At 36.5% G+C, this 20638-nt stretch overlaps 1 protein-coding gene across 2 annotated transcripts in view; it reads right to left on the reverse strand.

Annotated features, from left to right (window-relative positions):
• The window catches only part of HAG2 (histone acetyltransferase of the GNAT family 2), a 68528-nt gene that overhangs the window by 44499 nt on the left and 3391 nt on the right, over positions 1–20638 (reverse strand). For both annotated transcript variants that reach the window (XM_089982946.1, XM_089982945.1), the window contains exon 2: positions 3364–3405. In XM_089982946.1, the coding sequence (XP_089839072.1) occupies positions 3364–3405 (42 nt within the window). The remainder of the gene's footprint in view (positions 1–3363; positions 3406–20638) is intronic.

Raw genomic sequence — 20638 nt, forward strand, 5'->3', positions numbered from 1 at the left:
CATATTTGAGAGTTTATACATTTGATGGATCATGAAAAATGCATGTTGCAAGCATTTGTTCGTGTGCATATGAAATTTGTTTTATATGTACATTCTTGTTGTGTGTGAAACAATGTGCATTGTGGACATGTTTGAATAATTATGTGTTTGCATGTTCACTGAGGATTTTGCATAAGATGCATCGATGGTCAGATGTGAACCATTGTAGGCCATGTGGGCCAAGAGCATGTGTTGCTCCAAGATTTGTGTTTATGCATTGCAAAATTTACTTTTGAAATTATTAGCTTTTTAATTTAATTGCATTGTTAAAATTGTAACGGGTCAGGTCCCGTGTTGGGCTTTGCATGTTGATTTGCAATATAGCTTTTGTGTAAAGAACTTGATTTATTGTTAAAAAGATAAAAGAGATAAACAGTATAATTAATTTTATTCCTGGATGTCATTTTCATAGTACGAGAATTCTGGATGGTGGTTTTGGAGAAACCGTGAAGATACTAAAACTCCGTCTGTGTTTGTGCCCCTGAACCCGATATGGTGGTTCGCCTCCCGGCCACGATTTTACTGAGTTTTCAGTTATTTTGCCTTGGGGTGGTGTTGTGACAACTGTTATTATTGATATACCAAGAAAGTGGCATCAGTGAATGTTGATTTTTCTGATGTTCCGACATTAGATATTGATTTCTAATGTTCTGATGGATGGTGTTGATTCCTGATATTGGTCAAAGGATAAGTGTAAAACTCAATCACAAAATATAAATTGTGTGTTAAGCTACAATTGGGAACCTATCTTGAACTTCGAGAATTGTTGTGTCTGTTTTGAGTATCCACGGGTTTAATGAAAAATCAAACTAAAACATGCATGCAAAAGAGAACTTTCATAATGACTTAATAATTTATTCATGCATGTGCATTGAATCATGCATTTTTATTGTTCTGCATTAGTTCATGCATTATTACTTATTCTATTTCACGTAAAAAATTGTTATTGCATAATACTTGCTTTTAAATGCTTGAATAGTAAATGGTTTATGAGATTGTTGTTGTTATATTCATCTGAATATTTTGCATGAATTTGATTTATACGATTCTTTTCTACTTGGATTTTTAGAAGAATTCGTACAAAGAATCTTTGATTCTTACCTAGTATTTCAAATGTTTTTCTCAAGACCTGCAGCTTAGTGATGGAACTGACTGTCACAAAGAGCCTGCGAGATCACGTGACTAGTTTTGATATTTCTTGACAGTGTGGCTCTGAATTATATTCATTATTTTAATTTTGTTCTAAGGCATTTATTTATTGATTAATAAAATTAGTTATTTGATTAGTTGGTTCAATGTAAAGATCACTTGTGGGATCATTGGGTTTTGGTTTCCGCAATTGTTTTAAAAATAAATAAAAAAAACACTTTTCATAGGGATGAGTTGGGGTCATTACACCTTTGTCCGCTTTTTGTGTTGTCCCTAATGGACTTGTGACTGTGCACATTGAATTGTGCTTTTGTATGTCCTTAGTTGGCTCATATTTATCTTTCATACGTTGTTTTCTTTTGAAAGGTTTTCTTGTACGTGGTCCAAGAGTGACTTTTTCATTAATTCTAAACTATTGCATGGTTCATTTATTTATGCATTAGTTGCATGGTTAATATTGCTTCTAAAAAGAAATAGTTGATTGATTCATGTTGGTCATATTTGTCTTGTCTTGATCTTTATTGAATGATTTGAATCATTATATTTTCCACTGTGTAAAAATGTTTCGGTCTTAAAAAGAAATCTATCTATTAGAAATTTACTCTCCTTTGTGGGATTTTATGAGTTAAATTCTTTTGTGAGTTACTTATTGATGTTGTTTTAAAAAACTATATTTCATGCCTTTTATGCATTAATATGTTTTTCATGATAAATATATGTGTGTATTGACTTTGAATAATGCATGTTTTCATGAATGTTTAAAGTAATTAATGATTTATGAGCCGGATGTATTTCTTTCCCTTTATATATGCAATTATGTTCTCTTGTGAATTAAGAACTATGATTTCTTAAAATTATCTATTGAAGTGACTCTCAATGACTTGTGTTTTGAAAAAATAATGATTTTTTCTACCTTAAATAATTTTGGAAAATGTTAAGTTGTCTTATTAAATATTTTCTATATATTGTATTTTTGGTGTGCTTGGTCATCCTCTCTCCAATATATATAACTAATATAGTTATGTTTTGAAATCTTCTTATGATATATATGTGTATGGTTGGGATCTTTTGTTAACTCTATGTATAGGTTCTCAAGAATTGATGATATTGAAGATCCTAAAGATCCTCTGTATAATTATGCATATGTTTGAAGATCAAAAGCACCCTTTAACAAAGGAACGATTGGAAGAACTTGATGAAATCAAATGAAAAACTTTTATGAAATGGGTCCTTAGTTTGTATTTGCAAATTTACATTGAATAACTGAAAGTTTGAGGGGGGTGTTAAAATGTATGTACTATTTGTATTACTTTATATTATATATATATATATATATATATATATATATATATATGTATGTATATATATGTATATATATATATTATATATATTGTTTAAGTCAACCTAAGTTGACTTTATCTAGTCATTGGAGACTAGTCCAACGGCTAGATATCTAGCAGTTGGAATAGGTCCAATGGCTAGTCAAACTAGGCGTTGGAGATTGGCTCTCCTTTAATCCCTCTCTTGTCCCCTCTTCCCCTATAAATGTGGGTGGGTAGGTGTTTTGTAAGGTGAAAGAGTGATGGATAGTTTTAGGCTTTTTGTGTGTTTTTTTAGTGTAGTGTACTGAGGATTAAAATGTATTTTTAATGTTCTTTATTAATGCAGTTATTCATTCACATTCTATTGTGTTTCATTTTAGTACTTATGTTTTTTATCCAAATGTATTATGTTTCAATTCTTAGAGTTCATTATGGAGTGCATTGGGATCCGTGTCATTTCATGGCATTTAATGTTTGGGGACCACACAAGCTTTTGACCACATAGGCATCTCTGCTACACTCACATTGACTCTAGGACCAAGGCCCCATTCAGAAAATCCCAACCACCCTCACTCTCATACACAATGTATATTTTCTAAATTAATCATATTTTCTATTTTTAATATATTTTCCCATTATTCTTCAAGTACTTTTCTTATTTTAAAAAATAAGTAAAAGCTAAGACCTAACTTGCCTAGTTTGCCAAGTCAATCAATGCAATTCTGAGTGAAAATGACCTTTTGGGTTCCAACTACCATGTTCAACTACTGAACCCAGCAATAGTTCCAAAAAATATTATAGAGCGAAGGCAAAGATAAAACATAGGAATACAAGTTATTGGACTCAAGCATACCAAGAAAAACTTTTATACAGTCGTTTGCATCAACTCCAACATCTGCGGACAGCAAATATGGAATAAGTTCAAAGAAAATGATCAGCCTCTTTGCAAAAGCATTCACATACTAAAAAGGGAAAAGAGACATGCAAATAGGCAGCTACTTGTATTTAGGATTTGTTGTAATCATCCCAAATCCAACTCAAAAGGCATGAAAAACACTAGAAATTTAGGAAAAACAGAGGCTACAAGTTATAACCAACAAGCCTATGGTGAAAATGCACAAGTACAAGACAAAACCATGGTAAAAAAACTTAATTAATTAATTTAATATTATCTAATAATTGTTACGAGTATTCACATAAAAGAAAGAACCAAAGGAATCTTAAAAAAATAGCTGAGATCTCAGCTATAACCTAGAAGAGAGAAAATTTAGTGCAAGACAGAGACCTAGCACATTATAACATGAGAAACAGCTGATAAGAGGAGCAAGACATCAGAAAACAATCCAGTTTTGCAACAGAAAAGAGGTCTAGTGTCAGCAGTGATAGAACAGAGCATGAACAGGACACAGTACAGACAATATCTGATGCCATAAAGTGAGATACTCAGGAATAACTCGACCAAGAAGGGAAGTAGCAGGGACAGACTAAGCAGCATAAGTAACCAAAAAGACAAACAATCAGGTCAAACAATAGTAGTCACTGGATATAACACTAATGCAATATCACATGTTATCAGTGACAAAAGAATTTACCACACAGTAGAAATGGATCACTTTATGCACACACAAACAGGTGAAGTATTAGTAATCAACAGACATGATAACAAGACAGTTTTCATTATCTGAGATTATCAGAAACAGAAAAGCCAGTGCAATAAGTAGAAAGATGAATCTATTGCATTACTACTATAAAAACTACCACTAGTCACTATTTTTTTTAGATGCAGTGAAAGTTTTGAGTGAAGTAGATCAAAGGCCAAAAAGGTGTAAGCTGGTAAATTCCTTGTAAGAGGGATGGCAGATATTAAGGTTCATTTCAGATAAACAAAATTTCAGCTAAAATGCCAAGTTAAGTAGCCCAAAAGCCATAGTTGGCAAACCTGGAGACCCGACTTGGGAATCGCCCGAGTCAGATCGGATCACCCATTAACTGGGCCACCTATTCAGGACAATCCTGTTTTGACCAGGATCGAGCATGAATCGGCTGGGAATCGTCTGACTCGGTGACCCACCGATTCAGGATTGAGACGGCATGAGCTGATTCGGTCCTGATTCATCGAGTCAAATTGGGTTTTGTACCGGTTTGTTTCAATATGAACCGGTTTTAACCATATTAAGGATTTTTTTTCGAGAAAGGTCTCGATGATTGACCCTTCCAATTGCTTCTTGCTCTCCAGTCCACGAGCCCTAGCAGCAGCAGCGAGGCCGGCGACCACCGTCTGCTGCCGGCAGCCAGGCTCTCTCTCTCTCTCTCTCTCTCTCTCTCTCTCTCTCTCTCTCTCTCTCTCTCTCTCTCTCTCTCTCTCTCTCTGAAGCGAGGCCCTCACTCGTCTTTGTTGGGCCATAGATTTCTTCTTCTTTTTTGTCCACATTATTGGGTGTTTCCCTATATCACAGTGTGCACGATGCACACTATTGGGGGTTTATTTTGTCATCCCAGTCCACGCAGCACACACACAAACATGGTACAGAAAATGGTGAAAACCCCCCAATAGTGTGGGGTTTCCCTATAAGTTTTAGGGTTTTCTAACCTTTTTTTCTTTATAATCATTAAGTATCAATGTTATTCAAAGCACGCCACAAGGCGCAAAAAGCGTGCCTCGCCTCAAAGCGAGTTATCTTTCACCTTGAGACGCACTTAAAAAGTGTAAAGCCCCCAAGGCGCACGGCTTGGGGGCTATGAGGAGCACGCCTCATGCCAAGGTGTGCCTTGGGCTGAGGCATGCACCTCAGTCAACTGGGGGGCAAAGCCCCCATTTGACCCTAAATACGAGGGGAGCCCGATACTTATGGCACTCTACCCTTTTCCCTCTCGTCGCTCGCTCTCACTGTCTCTCTCTTCTTTGCCTTTCCCTCTCTTTTTCTCTAGTCCCTCTCGCTCTCCTCTCTCTGCCTCTCCCTCTCGCTCTCCCTATCTCGTTGTCTCTCTCGCTCTCCCACTCTTTCTCTCTTTCTCTCTGTCTCTCCCTCTCTCATTTCTCTCTCTCGTCTGTCGCTCTCCCTCTCATTGTCTCTCTTCCTCTATGTCTCTCTACCAAAAGGAAGAAGAAGAAGATTGTCGCTCTCTATCTCTAGAGTTGGTTCTAATTTTTCTTTCCATTCTTTTTTATGTGAGCCATTCATTTATTTTTTTTGTTTTTGCGAACACAAGAAGTGTTCTAATTATTTGTACTCTCTTCTATTTGGATAAGATTGCATTTTTTGTCCCTATATACACATTTATATGAAGGCAGTAATTTGTGAAGAGGAGTTGCTTTTTTATTTATTTATATTTTTAGATATTTTTTAAAGTTTTTTTTTTAAGTTTAAAAAATATGAGGCTTACGTCTCGCTATGCCTCAATGCTTTTCATAACATTGTATGCAATGTGCAGTTTTGAACAATTGGGGATGTTTGCACAAGTTTTTTGGCCTTCGTGTGCATATTGCATCCTGCTAAATTATATGCTGCACATTTTTTGGATTTTTTCTAAAAATTGGCATGTAAAATATGGGAGACACATCAGAGGTCCGCAAGACAAAGGATAAAGATCTTGGTTGGGTACATGGACTCATTGACAAGCAAAACAAGAGAGTTAGGTGTTGTTATTATGGAAAGGAGATGTCTGGTGGCATAAATAGGTTAAAACAACACCTTGTATTGAGAATGTACATATTGTTTATTATGTATATTGTTTGACGGGTCTCGGTATGGACCTAATGTCTTTATGTATTCTTTAGATGATTGATGTTATCGGGTCTGGACTGATGTAACACAGACCCGATCCAACCTGTAACATATATATTATTGAATATAGGACACGATCCCACATTGGGAATTGTATGACTCATTGCCGCCCCTCTTTCTTTTAATCTTCTTTTTCTTCTGTAGTGGTTGAACACTGGTGCATGACTTCTCACATGGTATCAGAGCAGGTTGAGGCGTAATCATCAGGTCGTGTTCTTCTTTCTTCTTTCGATTCTAAATCAGATTTCGATTTCATCCTCTTTCTTTCCTGAAAATTGATTTGATCATATTGGGTCAAATTTTTTTCTTAAAATCGTTTAGTCATCTTCCTTCTTTTCTTAAAATCTCTTATTTTTCTTAAAATTGAATCTGGTCAAGTCAAATCGATTTTTTTTCAGCAGCGTCAAATCAAATTTGATCATATCAGATCAGATTTACATCCTTTTAAATCTCGATTATTCTTCTACACTCTAACATCGGATCTGATCATTCCAAATCAGATTTTATCATTCCAAGTCATATCAAATCAGATTTGATTGATTTCTTTGAATCTTGACTTCTTTTTTTTCAAATCCCGTCCTTTCCTTTGTCTATATCGTTGATGTTAAGACTAGTCGACTATTAGTTAGTTTCAATGTTTTATCTTTAAATTTATTATTTATTCTTAAAAGATGGCTCTTTAGAATTTTACAAATAATGAGGAACCTCTTTGTAATTTTTTTATTATGCTAAACCTCTATTTAAACAAGAGGTGTTTAGCCCTAAATGAGTGTTACGATTTTCTCTCTCTCTCTCTCTCTCTCTCTCTCTCTCTCTCTCTCTCTCTCTCTCTGTGTGTGTGTGTGCAGTATTGAGTTTCTCTACATGGTATCAGAGCTGAAGGTCATGGGAGCGTAAATCAGAGTTTGATCTGCGACAAAAAAAAAGGTGCGTGCTCTACCTTCTTTAATTTGGGTGGCATAGATCTGAAAACAGATCTATTGTCTGACAAGAGTCAAGACATAGATTTGTAATCAGATCCATAGAGCTCGGCAACATTGCTGTCATCTGGACTGTATATCGTCAACTGTGATGTCTTCATGAGCTGATTTTATCAGCTGGACCTAGATTCAGTCGTGAATCTGAAGCAAATCTTATAATGTTAATCCTGGGTCTGGATGAGAAAAGAAATTTCTGATTAGTATGGTGGAACACTTCGATCGATCTGGGGTTTTCGTGAATGGAGTATCGCAACTTCTGTTTTTTTTGTACTATGAGCAGTCTTCATCGGAACTGTGTTGCCGTGAATGGGGTATCGCTTGGTTCAATATTTTTTCTGACGTGAATCCTGTATCGTGAGCAGTCTGCATTGGAACTGAGCCTCTAACATAGTTGTGATTAAATACACAGATTTTTTTTGTGTGGCATGGAGTTTTTTTTTTGTTGGTTGCTCCTGTAGAGGAGGTTGGATCTGATCTCAGATCTGATCTCAAATCTGATGTAGTGTTTCTTTAAAATATCGTGGGGTATCGTTGCTTATGCAGTGTGTCGAACTTATTGTGGGTTCGTAACATATTCAGATTCAATCTTATAAGTTTTTTTTTAATTTTTTGTTGTCGTACATTGCAGCAGTGTTATCTTTTCCTGCATAAGCTTTCTTCATTATGGCTGAAACTCAGAAGGCTGATTCTAAGACTGAATCTACTGGGGAATATAAGGCTTTTGTGAATCCTTTTTCATATGGGTCTTCGGTGAAATTAAATGAAACTAAGTATGCCAGGTGGTCTTGAACCTTTATGATGTCGGTATCTGGACATCGTAGAAAACATATTTTGCTGAAAATTGAACCAAGTGATAAAGTGGAAAAATGTTACTTGGGATGAAGTTAATGACATTGTTATGTCAAGGATCATGAACAGTGTTGAACCTCATATTGCAGACGGTCTAATCTATTATAATAGAGCTAAACAGATGTGGGATAATCTTCGAGATACTTACTCTCAGGAAATAAATGTGAGCCGTATTCTGCAAGTGGAACAACAAATATATAATTTGCAGCAGGGAGATCAAACATTGGCCAAGTACTATGCATCTGTTAAAGCTGCCTTTGAAAGGCTTAATGCTCACAGGCCTTTGTGTTGTTCAAAGTATAAGGATCATCAAGAACAGACCATGGTTGCTCGGTTCCTCACAGGGCTATCTTCCGAATTCTCGGTTGTTAAAGTCCAAATGTTAACTGGATCTGATGTACCTACTCTAGCTTATACATACAATCGCTTGAGCAGACTTGTTTTTTCTCTCCCACAATCTCATCCTATATCCCAGACATCTGCCTTAGTTGTTCCTTCTGGTTATGGTCGTGGAAATACTCTGAACATTAGAGGACGTGGTCGTGGAAGAGGTGTGGGAGGTAGAGGTAAACTTCAATGCACATTTTGTGGAAAATTCGGGCACTTAGAAGACCGTTGCTGGGATAAACATGGACGGCCTTCCTTTCCTGCATCGAGGCCTAATACTCCAAAAGCTAATGTTACAAAACTAGAGGTAGCAAATGCAAATGAAGCCTCGTCTCCCAGTGACTGCATTTCCATGAGTCGTGCTGAATATGAAGAATTGGTTGCTCTTCGTCCTTCAAGCTCCTCCTCCCCTGTAGCCGGTGTGGCCTATGCAACCGGGAACCATCTTCATCTCAATGATAGTAAGTGTATTATTGACTCAAGTGCATCCAGACATCTATGTGGAAATTCTCATTATTTTTCAGATCTAAAGGATATAACTACTCATCAGGGAGTCTCATTAGCAGATGGGAGCTCTTCTCTGGTAGTTGGTCAGGGAAATGTTTCTATATCTTCCTACTTGCATTTGAAAAGTGTTCTTCATGCTCCTTCATTTCCTCAAAGTTTACTTTCAGTGAGTTGTCTTACAAAAGAGCTAAATTGTAGAGTGATATTTGATCTTGTTGTTTGTCATTTTCAGGATTTGCTAACGGAGAAGAAGATTGGTAGAGGCTCTGAAGAAAATGGAGTCTACTACTTACATCATCCAATAGGGCACAGTTTTGCTGCAATCGACTATTCCTCGAGTCCTGTTCAGTGGCATCGTCGTCTTGGTCATCCATCATTGTCAAACTTCGTCATGTCATTCCTTAAATTTGAAGTTCCTAGTATTATTAAGTCATTGATTCTTGAAATAAAAACTCAGTTTGAATCTGTTGTTAAGATTATCCGCACTGATAATGCGCTTGAGTTCAAAATAAAAGCCTTGTTGCAATTTTATCAAGACCATGGCATTCAACCTCAAACCTCTTGTGCTTATACTTCCCAACAAAATGGGGTGGTTGAACGAAAACACAAGCATCTTCTTGATGTAGCACGTACCCTAATGATTCAATCCAATGTTTCTGCTTTCTATTGGGGTGATGTTGTTATCACAGCCTGTTATCTGATCAACCGTATGCCTTCATCATCCATGGACGACAAAATTCCTTTGTACATCTTGAAGCCCAATGCTCCTCTTTTCTCTTTCTCGCCCAAAGTTTTTAGGTGTATTTGCTTTACGCATAAACTTGGACCTGACCGTGATAAATTAGCAGCTCAAGCAATTAAATGTATTTTTATAGGTTATCCAAAGAACCAAAAGGGTTATCGATGTTATGACTATTTCTCATCGAGAGTATGTCAGTGCGAATATATCTTTCCTGGAGTTCGTTCCATATTATTCTCATACCGGATCTCAGATGCAAGCTTATCTAAATGACTCTTTTCCCCTTCCTATTCCTCCTTTCCCTTTGGAATTTGTACCTCCATTACCGGGTCCCACTCTACCTTCCTCACGGTTTCATAATCCCCCATTGGTATATGTGCATAGAGCTCCACCTTATCCTGAGCCTTCTCCTTCTTCTTCTCTTGAGGTAAGTATTCCTGATGACAGTGATCCTCCTGTTGATGATAACAGACCAATAGCTCTACGTAAGGGGACACGACAATGTACCCTATATCTTATATCTCATTTTGTGTCTGATGCCAGAATTGGAAGTCAGATGAAAGCTTTTATTTCCGCCTTATCTGCTGAAACTATTCCTTTGAACTATCAACAAGTAGAGCTTAGATGGAAGCAGGCAATGCAAGAGGAAATGGATGCCTTATTGTCTCAACAGACGTGGGACCTGGTTAATCCCCCAGTGGATGCAGACATTGTTGGATGTAAATGGGTATATACCATTAAGTACCACTCAGATGGTTCTATTGAAAGATACAAGGCCAAATTAGTAGCAAAAGGGTATACTCAGACATATGGTGTTGATTTCTTTGAAACTTTCTCTCCTGACGTACGAATGAGTACCATCCGTCTAGTTCTCTCTGTAGTTGTTCACCATGGATGGTGTCTGTGTCAACTAGATGTGAAAAATGCATTTCTATATGGGATCTGTCAGAAATAGTATACATGCAGCAACCTCCTGGGTTTAAGGTTGAGGGGGAGTGGCAGTAGGTGTGCAGGTTAAAGAAGTCGATATATGGTCTAAAACAAAGTCCTCGTGCATGGTTTCAAAAGTTGTTTGACGTGATGTCAAAGTTTGGCTTTAAGAGGTCAGCGTCAGATCACACATTATTTATCAAGAAAACTAACTCAAGTCTAGTTGTTATGGTGGTATATGTGGATGACATCATCCTTACAGGAGATGATATGAACGATATTGCAACTACAAAGGCTCATCTTCAAAAGCATTTTGTTACAAAAGATCTTGGTCCTCTTAGATACTTTCTGGGTATAGAAGCTGTCAGAAGCAGTGAAGGCTTGGTTCTGTCTCAACGTAAGTATGTTCTTGATTTATTAAAAGAAACAGGAAGGTTGGGAGCCAAACCAGCAAATATTCTCATGGATCACAAAGTTAAGTTGTTGGAAGAAGGGTCGAAACCTGTGGATAGCAAAAGTTATCGCTCATTAGTAGGGAAGCTACTATATGTGACTGTGACTAGACCAGATATTGCTTTAGCAGTATGCAAGATTAGCCAGTTTATGGAAAATCCGAATAAAGTACATTGGAATGTTGCAATGATGATTCTCAGGTACTTAAAATCTTCCCCTAGAAAAGGGTTATTATTTAAGAAAGGGGGAACCCTAGAGATAGTATGTTGATTATGTTGGATCTGTTAAGGATAGAAAATCTACCACTGGATTCTGTGTGTTTTATGGGGGGTAATTTAATTTCATGGAGAAGTAAGAAACAAACCGTGGTTGCTAGGTCGAGTGCCGAATCAGAATATAGGGCTATGGCCCAAACAGCAGCTGAATTGATGTGGATTCGAAATGTATTAAATGATCTTCAAGTGAAGGTCCCATCTCCTATGGTGATGATGTGTGATAACAAGGCAGCTACGTATATAGCAAATAAACTTGTGTTTCATGAGAGGACAAAACATATTGAAGTTGACTGCCACTATGTAAGAGATATGGTTCAAGCTGGACATATCTCTACCAAGCATTTGAACTAAAAGGATCAAGTTGCAGATACGTTTACAAAGCCTCTTGCTAGGCCCAGTTTCTCAAAATGTTGCAACAAGCAGAGCATGATCGATATCTATACTCCAGCTTGAGGGGGAGTGTTAAGACTAGTCGACTATTAGTTAGTTTAAATGTTTTATCTTTAAAGTTATTATTTATTCTTAAAAGATGACTCTTTAGAATTTTACAAATAATGAGAGACCTCTTTGTAATTTGTTTATTAGGCTAAACCTCTATTTAAACAAGAGGTGTTTAGCCCTAAATGAGTGTTACGATTTTTTCCTTCTCAGTTGCTCTCTCTCTCTCTCTCTCTCTCTCTCTCTCTCTCTCTCTCTCTCTCTCTCTCTCTCTCTCTCTCTCTCTCTCTCTCTCTCTCTCTCTCTCAGTTCTTGTGCAGTATTGGGTTTCTCTACCGTTGAATCATATTTGAATCAAATCCTAAAAAGGCTTCTAAGTTGATTTGTTCATATCTGACCTAACCCGTCATCCCAACGTGAAGTCTCCTTTCTTACTTTCACGTTTGTTTCTTCTAAAAATCAAACCAAGGTTGCGACCCAACGAAATTTCAGATTGTCATCATGTTTTGTTTCTCAAGAACATAAGGGAGCACGGACGATTATTCCTGACTGCCTGCAGCAAGGTTGTCCGCACTTAAAAAAAGGAGGGCAAATTTGTATTGATGGGCCATTAAACTGTTGGACAGAGTGTTCCCTCATATTGTCTTCCTTTCATCGACTCCTGTTTATCTTTCCTCATGGATTTTCCTTCCATTCCGTCCACTTTTCTTGGTCAACTCATATCTGAGAAATTGAACAACACGAATTACTCAACCTGGAAGAGACTAATTTTGCCTTTTATTAAAAGTTTGGATCTCTCTGGTCACCTCGATGAAACAATTCATGCACTGCCAGAGTTTGTCCTGCAGGAAGAGCGGGATGATAAAGGGGTGATTTCCAACAGATTGGTTCGTAATCCAGAGTTTGTAACATGGAGGAGAAAAGATCAGGCGATCGTGGACTATGTTACATCTACTTTCTCCCAAAAGGTATTAGTAGCCATTCCAGATGAATGTTCGGCTAGGGAGTTGTGGCAGATATTGGCGCAAACCTATTCACAGAATTCAAAGGCGATGATTCTATATTTAAAGAGAATTTCAGCTCTTGAAGAAAGAGAATTTATCAATTACAGAATACATGAACAAAGTCAATGGTATCACAGATCAACTAGTCATGGTGGGTTGTAAAATTCCTGACAAAAAAAAATTTCAACAGGCACTAAATGGTCTTGGATCTGACTACCACATGCTGGTCACCTCCCTTCTATGTCTTCCTTCATTGCCAAGTTTTGAAGATCTACAAGTGAAACTATTGCAGTATGAAGTCACCATTAGAGGTGAGAAGATGGCTTTGAATTCCAGCATACATGAGGTACTTGTCACAGGAATGGTGTCAGGCCGAGGATGTGGGGGTTTTCGAGGTGGACGTGGACAAGGAAGAGGCAATCAAGGAGATCGTGGATTACTTCTCATGCCCAACATGTCACCTAACTCGTTCCCAAGAAACCAACACTCTAGAAATATACCAACATGTTTTCAGTGTAATAGAAAGGGGCACATTAAAGCAAATTGCTGGCATAATCGGCAAAACAAAGGCAAATTTAATGGTGCTGGATCTTCTTCTAGAGGACAAGCAGGGGAAGGCTCTAAAGGTGATGAAAAGGAGAATGTGAAGAATCTTTTGATTTCTTCTCTTTCAGGGTTGAGCTTCAAACAGACCGAGCAAGGGACTTGGTACATTTGACTCCAAGGTTGATGCACATGTAACAGGTGATGTTGGTAAGATTTTGAAACTCATTCCTTATCGTGGTAAATTTAGTATTAAAACTGGAGATGGTGCTCTCCATCCTATCTCTCATGTTGAAAATATTTCCCTTTCACTCCCCAATTCCTCACTACATTTATCTGATGTTTACCATTCTCCCAGCATTGTCAAAAATATTGTTTTTGTTTCTAAACTTGCCGACGATACTAATTCTTTTGTCGAATTTACTCTTTTTGTATGTGTTAAGGATCTTCTCACGAAGAAGACGCTCGTTGAAGGAGAACGATAGGGAAATATGTATGTCCTCAAGGAGTCTCCTTTTGTTCGTGATGCTTCGACAAATTCACAGCCAGTTCAACCAATGTCATTCAAAGATTGTTTAAGTCTATCTTTGTATAATAAGCCAGAGATCTGGCATCATCGCCTGGGTCATTGTAATCGTTCATTTATTGAGAAACTTATATCCAATGAACTTGTTCCACAATCTAGTTTGAGTGTTGAGTCTCATATTTCTCTTTGTTCCAGTTGTCAATTATGTAAGAGTCATGTTCTTCCATTTCACTCAATAAATCAAAATGCTTATATGCCTTTTGAAATTGTCTATTCTGATGTTTGGGAACCGATCCCACAATCTTCTTTATCAGGCAGTCGTTATTATGTTGCATTTATTGATAGTTATTCCAAATATACTGGGATTTATTTTATAAAACATAAATCTGAGGTGTTCAAGCTTTTTCGCTCATTTTGTGCTTTAGTTTGTAATCAATTCTCGTACAAAATTCAACATTTCCAATGTGACGGTGGTGGGGAGTATTTATCAAAGAAATTTACTGATTTTCTCCAAGATAATGAAATAAGTCGTCGAATATCTTGTTCACAGACACCATAACAAAATGGTGTGGCGGAAAGGAAACACCGACATGTTGTAAAAAGTGCATGAGCATGTTACATGACACTCATATCCCTTTGAGCTTGTGGACGAAAGCTTTTCATTCCGTTGTGTGTCATAAATCGATTGTTGATGAAATTGCTAGCGAATCAATCCCTTTATTTTACACTCTTTGTGGTTTACCCTGACTATAATGAATTGTGAGTGTTTGGCTGTATGTGATATGTTCATATTGACAGTTTTCAACGTGACAAGTTTCAAAACAAAGCATGCAGGTGTAAGTTTGTTGGATATGCTGATCAGTACAGAGGTTATCGCTGCTATGATCCCACTACTAGTCGCATTAGAGTTTCACAAAATGTTGTGTTCGACGAGATTCATACTGAGGGCTCAGGAAGTGTAGAGGGACACAGTAAGGACGTTGAAGGTTATTAACCATGGCTCGCTGCTAAGGTGTTTGATCAAATGGCGATGCACGACGCTCCCTAACGTCATACAATATCCGCTTAATGAAATAACACAGATGTACACCCACAAAGGGAAGAGTCACCAAATACACATGATACTACTATGCCCGTCATTTCAGATGTTACAAAGTTTCAAGGGGCTATCTATGTGCCGCGAAACAAAGACAATGCTCAGTGACCTATTGTGCAGTGCAGGAGGCCTGAGAGGATTCGTCATCCTATTGAAAGATGGGTCACTTATGACAACTTCTCTACAGACTTATAATTGTTCATCTCCCAGATTAAAAAGCAGGATGAACCGATCAATTTCTCACAAGCATCTATGTCACTCAAATGGGTTGAGGCTATGAACGAGGAAATGGAAGATTTACATGAGTGTGGGACTTGAGAGATTGTTCCTAAACCATTAGACAAAAATGTTGTAAGGTCTAAATGGGTCTATAAAATAAAGTATAAACCTGATGGATCCATTGAACGCTGCAAGGCGAGGCTAGTAGCGAAAGGTTTCACTCAATAATACGGGCAAGATTATGACAAGACATTTAGTCCTATGGTCAAGATGGGAAATATTCGATTAATTTTGTCTTTGTCAGTTCAGTATAGATGGACTTTCAACCAGCTTGATTTCAAAAATGCATTTTTGCATGGCAGTCTGAAAGAAGAGGTATATATGGAGCAGCCCCTTGGTTATGCAGAACATAGCCCCAACACACATGTTTCCAAACTACGAAAAACCATCTATGGGTTAAAGCAGGCCTCTCGTTCATGGTTTGATAGTTTCTCCCTTGAAGTTCAACGACATAGATTTAATTGATCTCACCTCGATCATTCAGTGTTTATTTTTCGAGATCGTCAGGTACACACCTTGATTCTTATATATGTGGACGATATTAGTCGACAATTTAAGATGAAAGATTTGGGGATCTTGCATTATTTCTTGGGGGTTGAGGTGGATCGACAGGATGGATCTTTTTCATTAATCCAACACAAATATACTTTGGATCTATTGGATAAGGAAGGCATGAATGATTGCAAACCACTATCCACTCCTAATGTACTAAATTATAAGCTCAACTCCCAAGATGGGGAAGCATATGAAGATCTTAGGCAATATCGCAATCTTATGCTTCAATATCTCACCTTTACCAGACTAGACATTGTGTATGCAGTGAATCAAGTCTCACAATTCATGCATGACCCACAAACAGAGCATATGAATGTTGTTAAGAGAATCATTCGATACTTAAAAGGAACTCTTGGGGATGATCTAGTTCATCATCAGTCCAAATCCAAAGGGGAGCGACATCAACTGGATGTATATACAGATGCAGATTGGGCTAGAGATCCAAATGACAGGCGGTCGGTTTCTCGATATTGTGTCTTTCTTGATAGGAACTTGATAGCGTGGAGTAGCAAGAAACAACGTGCAGTTGCACGATCTAGTACTGAAGCTGAGTATCGATCTAATGCAGCTGCTACAGCAGAGGCTACATGGCTGAGACATCTTTTGACTGAGGTCGAAAAATCTATTCTGTTACCACTCTCTTATGCGATAATCAGAGTACCATACAGATTGCCTTCAATTACATTCACCACAGTCGCACAAAGCATATAGAGAATGATCAACACTTCATTCGACAAAAGATAGAAGATAGAGAAGTTGAACCAGCCTATGTTCCCACGGCTAATCAAGTGGTAAATTTGTTCACTAAGGGCCTTACCAGTATACGCTTTTGGTTCTTGAAGAAAAAGTTGTCCATGGTGCAAGACCTTGCACAACTTGAGGGAGGGAGAATGTATATACTGATTATTATGTATATTGTTTGACGGGTCTGGATCTAGACCTAATGTTTTTATGTATTCTTTACATGATTGATGTTATCGGGTCTGGACTGATGTAACACAGACCCAATCCAACCTGTAATGTATATATTATTGAATATAGGGCACGATCTCACATTGGGAATTGTACCACTCATTGTCGCCCCTCTTTCTCTCAATCTTCTTTCTCTTCTGCAATGGTTGCTTAGTGGTGCATGACTTCTCACACCTTGCACATGTGAAAGAAGAGGTTTTTCCATGTGAAAAAGTCCCAAAGGAAATTAAAGAAGCAATGTATGAAAATCTTTCAGAGTATAAATCTGCAAAATGAGACATGAATAGAAGGATGCAAGAAATGGCTTCATTTGATTTGGATGATAGTGAAGATGACAGCATAGATGTATTGAATGCGTCTAGATTGAAAAAAGGAAAATTTGTTGTAGAAACTCCAACTCCAAGAGCACTAAGACTTGATTCAAACACAAAAGAGAATACGCAGAAAGGTTTAAATATTGGTGAATCATTGGACAAGTTTGTAGTGGACAAAATGCGTAAGTTTACCCCTCCCAAACAATTAAACCTAAAAATTGCAATGGATAAACAAGCAAGACAAAGAATGTGCAGAACAATTGCAAGGTTTTTTTATCATAAAACGCAATCCCATTCAATGCAGCCAATTCTCCCTATTTTCATGAGATGTAAAGAGTTGTATGTGAAGTTGGACATAGTTTGAAACCTCCAAGCAGAAAGGAAATTGCAGGAAGGTTTTTGAATAATGAAACAAAAAAGATTGAAAAATCTTTAAAAGAGTTTAAAGAGTCATGGAGCTTAATTGGTTGCACAATCATGGCTGATGGTTGGAAGGATAATAGGTGCAGAACATTGATCAATTTCTTGGATTATTGCTTTTTGAAATCTGTTGATGCATCTGATATTATTAAAGATGCAAACAATCTATTTAAGATGTTAGAGCAAGTGGTGCTTCATGTCGGAAAGGAGAATGTTGTGCAGGTAATTATTTCATTGTTTCAACTTTCAAACCTTCTAATTGATAATTGTTTGCATTTTCAATTTTCAGTTTACTCTGTCCTGCTCCAATTCAATATATTGCATAATAATTGTTATCTTTTAATCCTTTTTCAAAATTTTAATTTTATATGTTAATGCTTTCATTTTTCAATTTCTTGATTTCTTGCAGCAAATTTTGCTGCAGCTAGAAGAACGTTGGAAAAGGATTACAATTTATTTTGGACTCCTTGCACCACCCATTGCTTTGGAAAGATGAAAAGGGTGAAGAAATGCATAGATAGGGCAATAAGAGTAACAAAATTTATATACAACCATACATTGTTGCTACACATAATGAGGAATGATTTTACCAACAAAAGGGAGATCTTAAGACCTGGAGAAACAAGATTTGCAGCAAATTTTATTTTGCTTCAAAGCTTACTTGAACATAAAGCTGCATAAAATGTTTGTATCCGATCCATGGGTTATTTCTCGATTCTCAAAACTTGAAGGAGAGGCAGTAAAAGAGATCATCATGGATACATGCTTTTGGAAGACAACATTTGGCCCAGTAAAAACTATAGAACCTCTACTTCAAGTCTTGGGGTTGGTGTATAGTGATGATTAACCAAAAATGGGGAACATATATGAGGCAATAGATAGGGCTAAAATGAAAATTAGAGATATTTATGGTGGAGATGAAAGGAGGTAAAAAGTTTATTGGGACTTGATTGACAAAAGATGGGAGGACCAACTCCACCACCCTCTTTATGCTGCAGGATACTTTTTAAATCCAGCATTTCAATATGCACCTGAATTCTCAAAGATAAAAATAAAAATCTATATCAAACAAATGTTTTTGTTTTTTATTAGTATTTTACTATTTCGATTAATATGATGTTGATGACATGATGACTTGATGTTTTTCTCAGCATCTTGAGATTCGACATGGGTTGAAGCAATGCATTTTGCGCCTAGAACCTGATCAAAAGAAAGCAGTGGTTGCAATCCTTCATGTACTTTTTTTGTAAAACTTCAAAGTTAAAGGTATTTATTATATTGTAACGTGCAGATATATTCAATTATTCATAAAACATGAATATGAAAATTATTTATTTATTTCATAATTTTCTGTAGATCAAAGATTTTACACGTGCTAACTCAGATTTTGGTCAACCTTCGTTCGGTAGTGAAGACTAGAAACAAAAAACTACCAGGTGTATGGCTATTGTGTTTGTAATTTATATTGATATTAATTTTTCAATTTCCACAAAGTATGTAAGATGTAACTTGATGGTTGTTCCATTGTTTCATAAAAATATTAACTTATACCTAATTATTCATTTTTTTAGCAATATGGTGGGAAGAACATGGGGGATGTGCTCCGGAATTACAAAAAATTGCAATATGCATCCTTAGCCAAACTTGTTCCTCCAATGGATGTGAGCATAATTGGAGCACATTTGACCAAGTGCATAATACAAAGAGGCGCAACAGGTTGCAGCAAAAACGATTAAATGATCTAGTTTATGTTCAGTACAACTTGAGACTGAGGGAGAAGCAAGTCTTGAGTGTTGAAAACACCAATCCTGTCTCACTTGACAATATTTTCTTAGACAATCCAGTTGACTCTTGGATCACGCAAGATGCAGAAAATGGTGTGGCTGGTGAAATGTCTGTTATTTGTTTATTTTAATTTTTATCAATTTAAGGATTTAAATGTATAATACATTATTACATTAATAATTTAATATGTTACCCTTTTGTTAGTTTAGATTCTGTAATGAACATTTGAGTAGGAGTATCTTTGAAAATTGAAATATTTCTTATGTTTTTCTTCTCTTACAAATGTAGGATGATGATTCTCAACAAGAGAATAGAGAATATAGACATGGAATTGGTAAGGTGTGAAGAACAAAATAATGAAGATGTTGGTTTATTAGCACAAGTGCATGCTATTAATCACAATGAGAATGAGGACTCAGTTTAGATGATGGATTTGGTGTCTAGTGGAGTTGATGGAAAAGATGATTATCATGATTTGTACTCTTAAGTTCAGACATAGGTCCTTTTTTTGAGATTTTGAGTCCTTCATTTGATAATTTGACATTTTGGACTAGAAGTCTAGGATTGATTAGGAGTTATAACTATTAAGATGATGGCTTCTTTTTTGGGTTTATGACTTTTTGGCATTGTGCATTACTGCATTGTGCCATTTTGGTGCTTCTATTTCTAAATTGTGACAGGTTGATTGCATATGATGGCACGTATGGGATTATCAAACTGAACTAAAATCTAAATTCTAAATTTCTGAAATTAAGAAGTTGTAAAATGTGAAACATTTACTAGTTATTTTGATGTTTGATGATAAATTGTTAATTGTTTGCCCATTTTATAATTTTTATTAGTGCCAAAATATTACAAAATGATGCTTGAAACAGGTTGATGTTTGAAATTTGAAAATTTCAGTTATGTTTCTTTATTAGTTTATTCTGTTATGTTATGCATTAATTGTATTTTATGAGTTTCAATTTTTAATGCACAATGCTCTTAGAAATTATTAGAACTTAGAAAGGTAGTGATTACTAGTTTACTTGATCAATTTTTGCTTGTTTTATTTCTACATGTGTAGCTTAATTATTTATTTCATTATTGTTCTTATGTATGTGCAGCTAATCAATAAAGCTTATTTTATTTTTTATGCAGATATTTTGTAGTTTCTAATATTTGATGATTTGATTTAGTGAATTTGCTGCTTGGAGTTTGATTATTTGAATTCACATTGTAGAAAACAGTGTTATATTCAATATTTAAAGTATTATTAAAAAAGCACTAAAAAATTTATGTTCTAACCTGT

This window comes from Nuphar pumila, chromosome 12, assembly GCF_984573655.1.
Source record: "Nuphar pumila chromosome 12, dmNupPumi1.hap1.1, whole genome shotgun sequence".
In the NCBI taxonomy this organism is placed as follows: domain Eukaryota; kingdom Viridiplantae; phylum Streptophyta; class Magnoliopsida; order Nymphaeales; family Nymphaeaceae; genus Nuphar; species Nuphar pumila.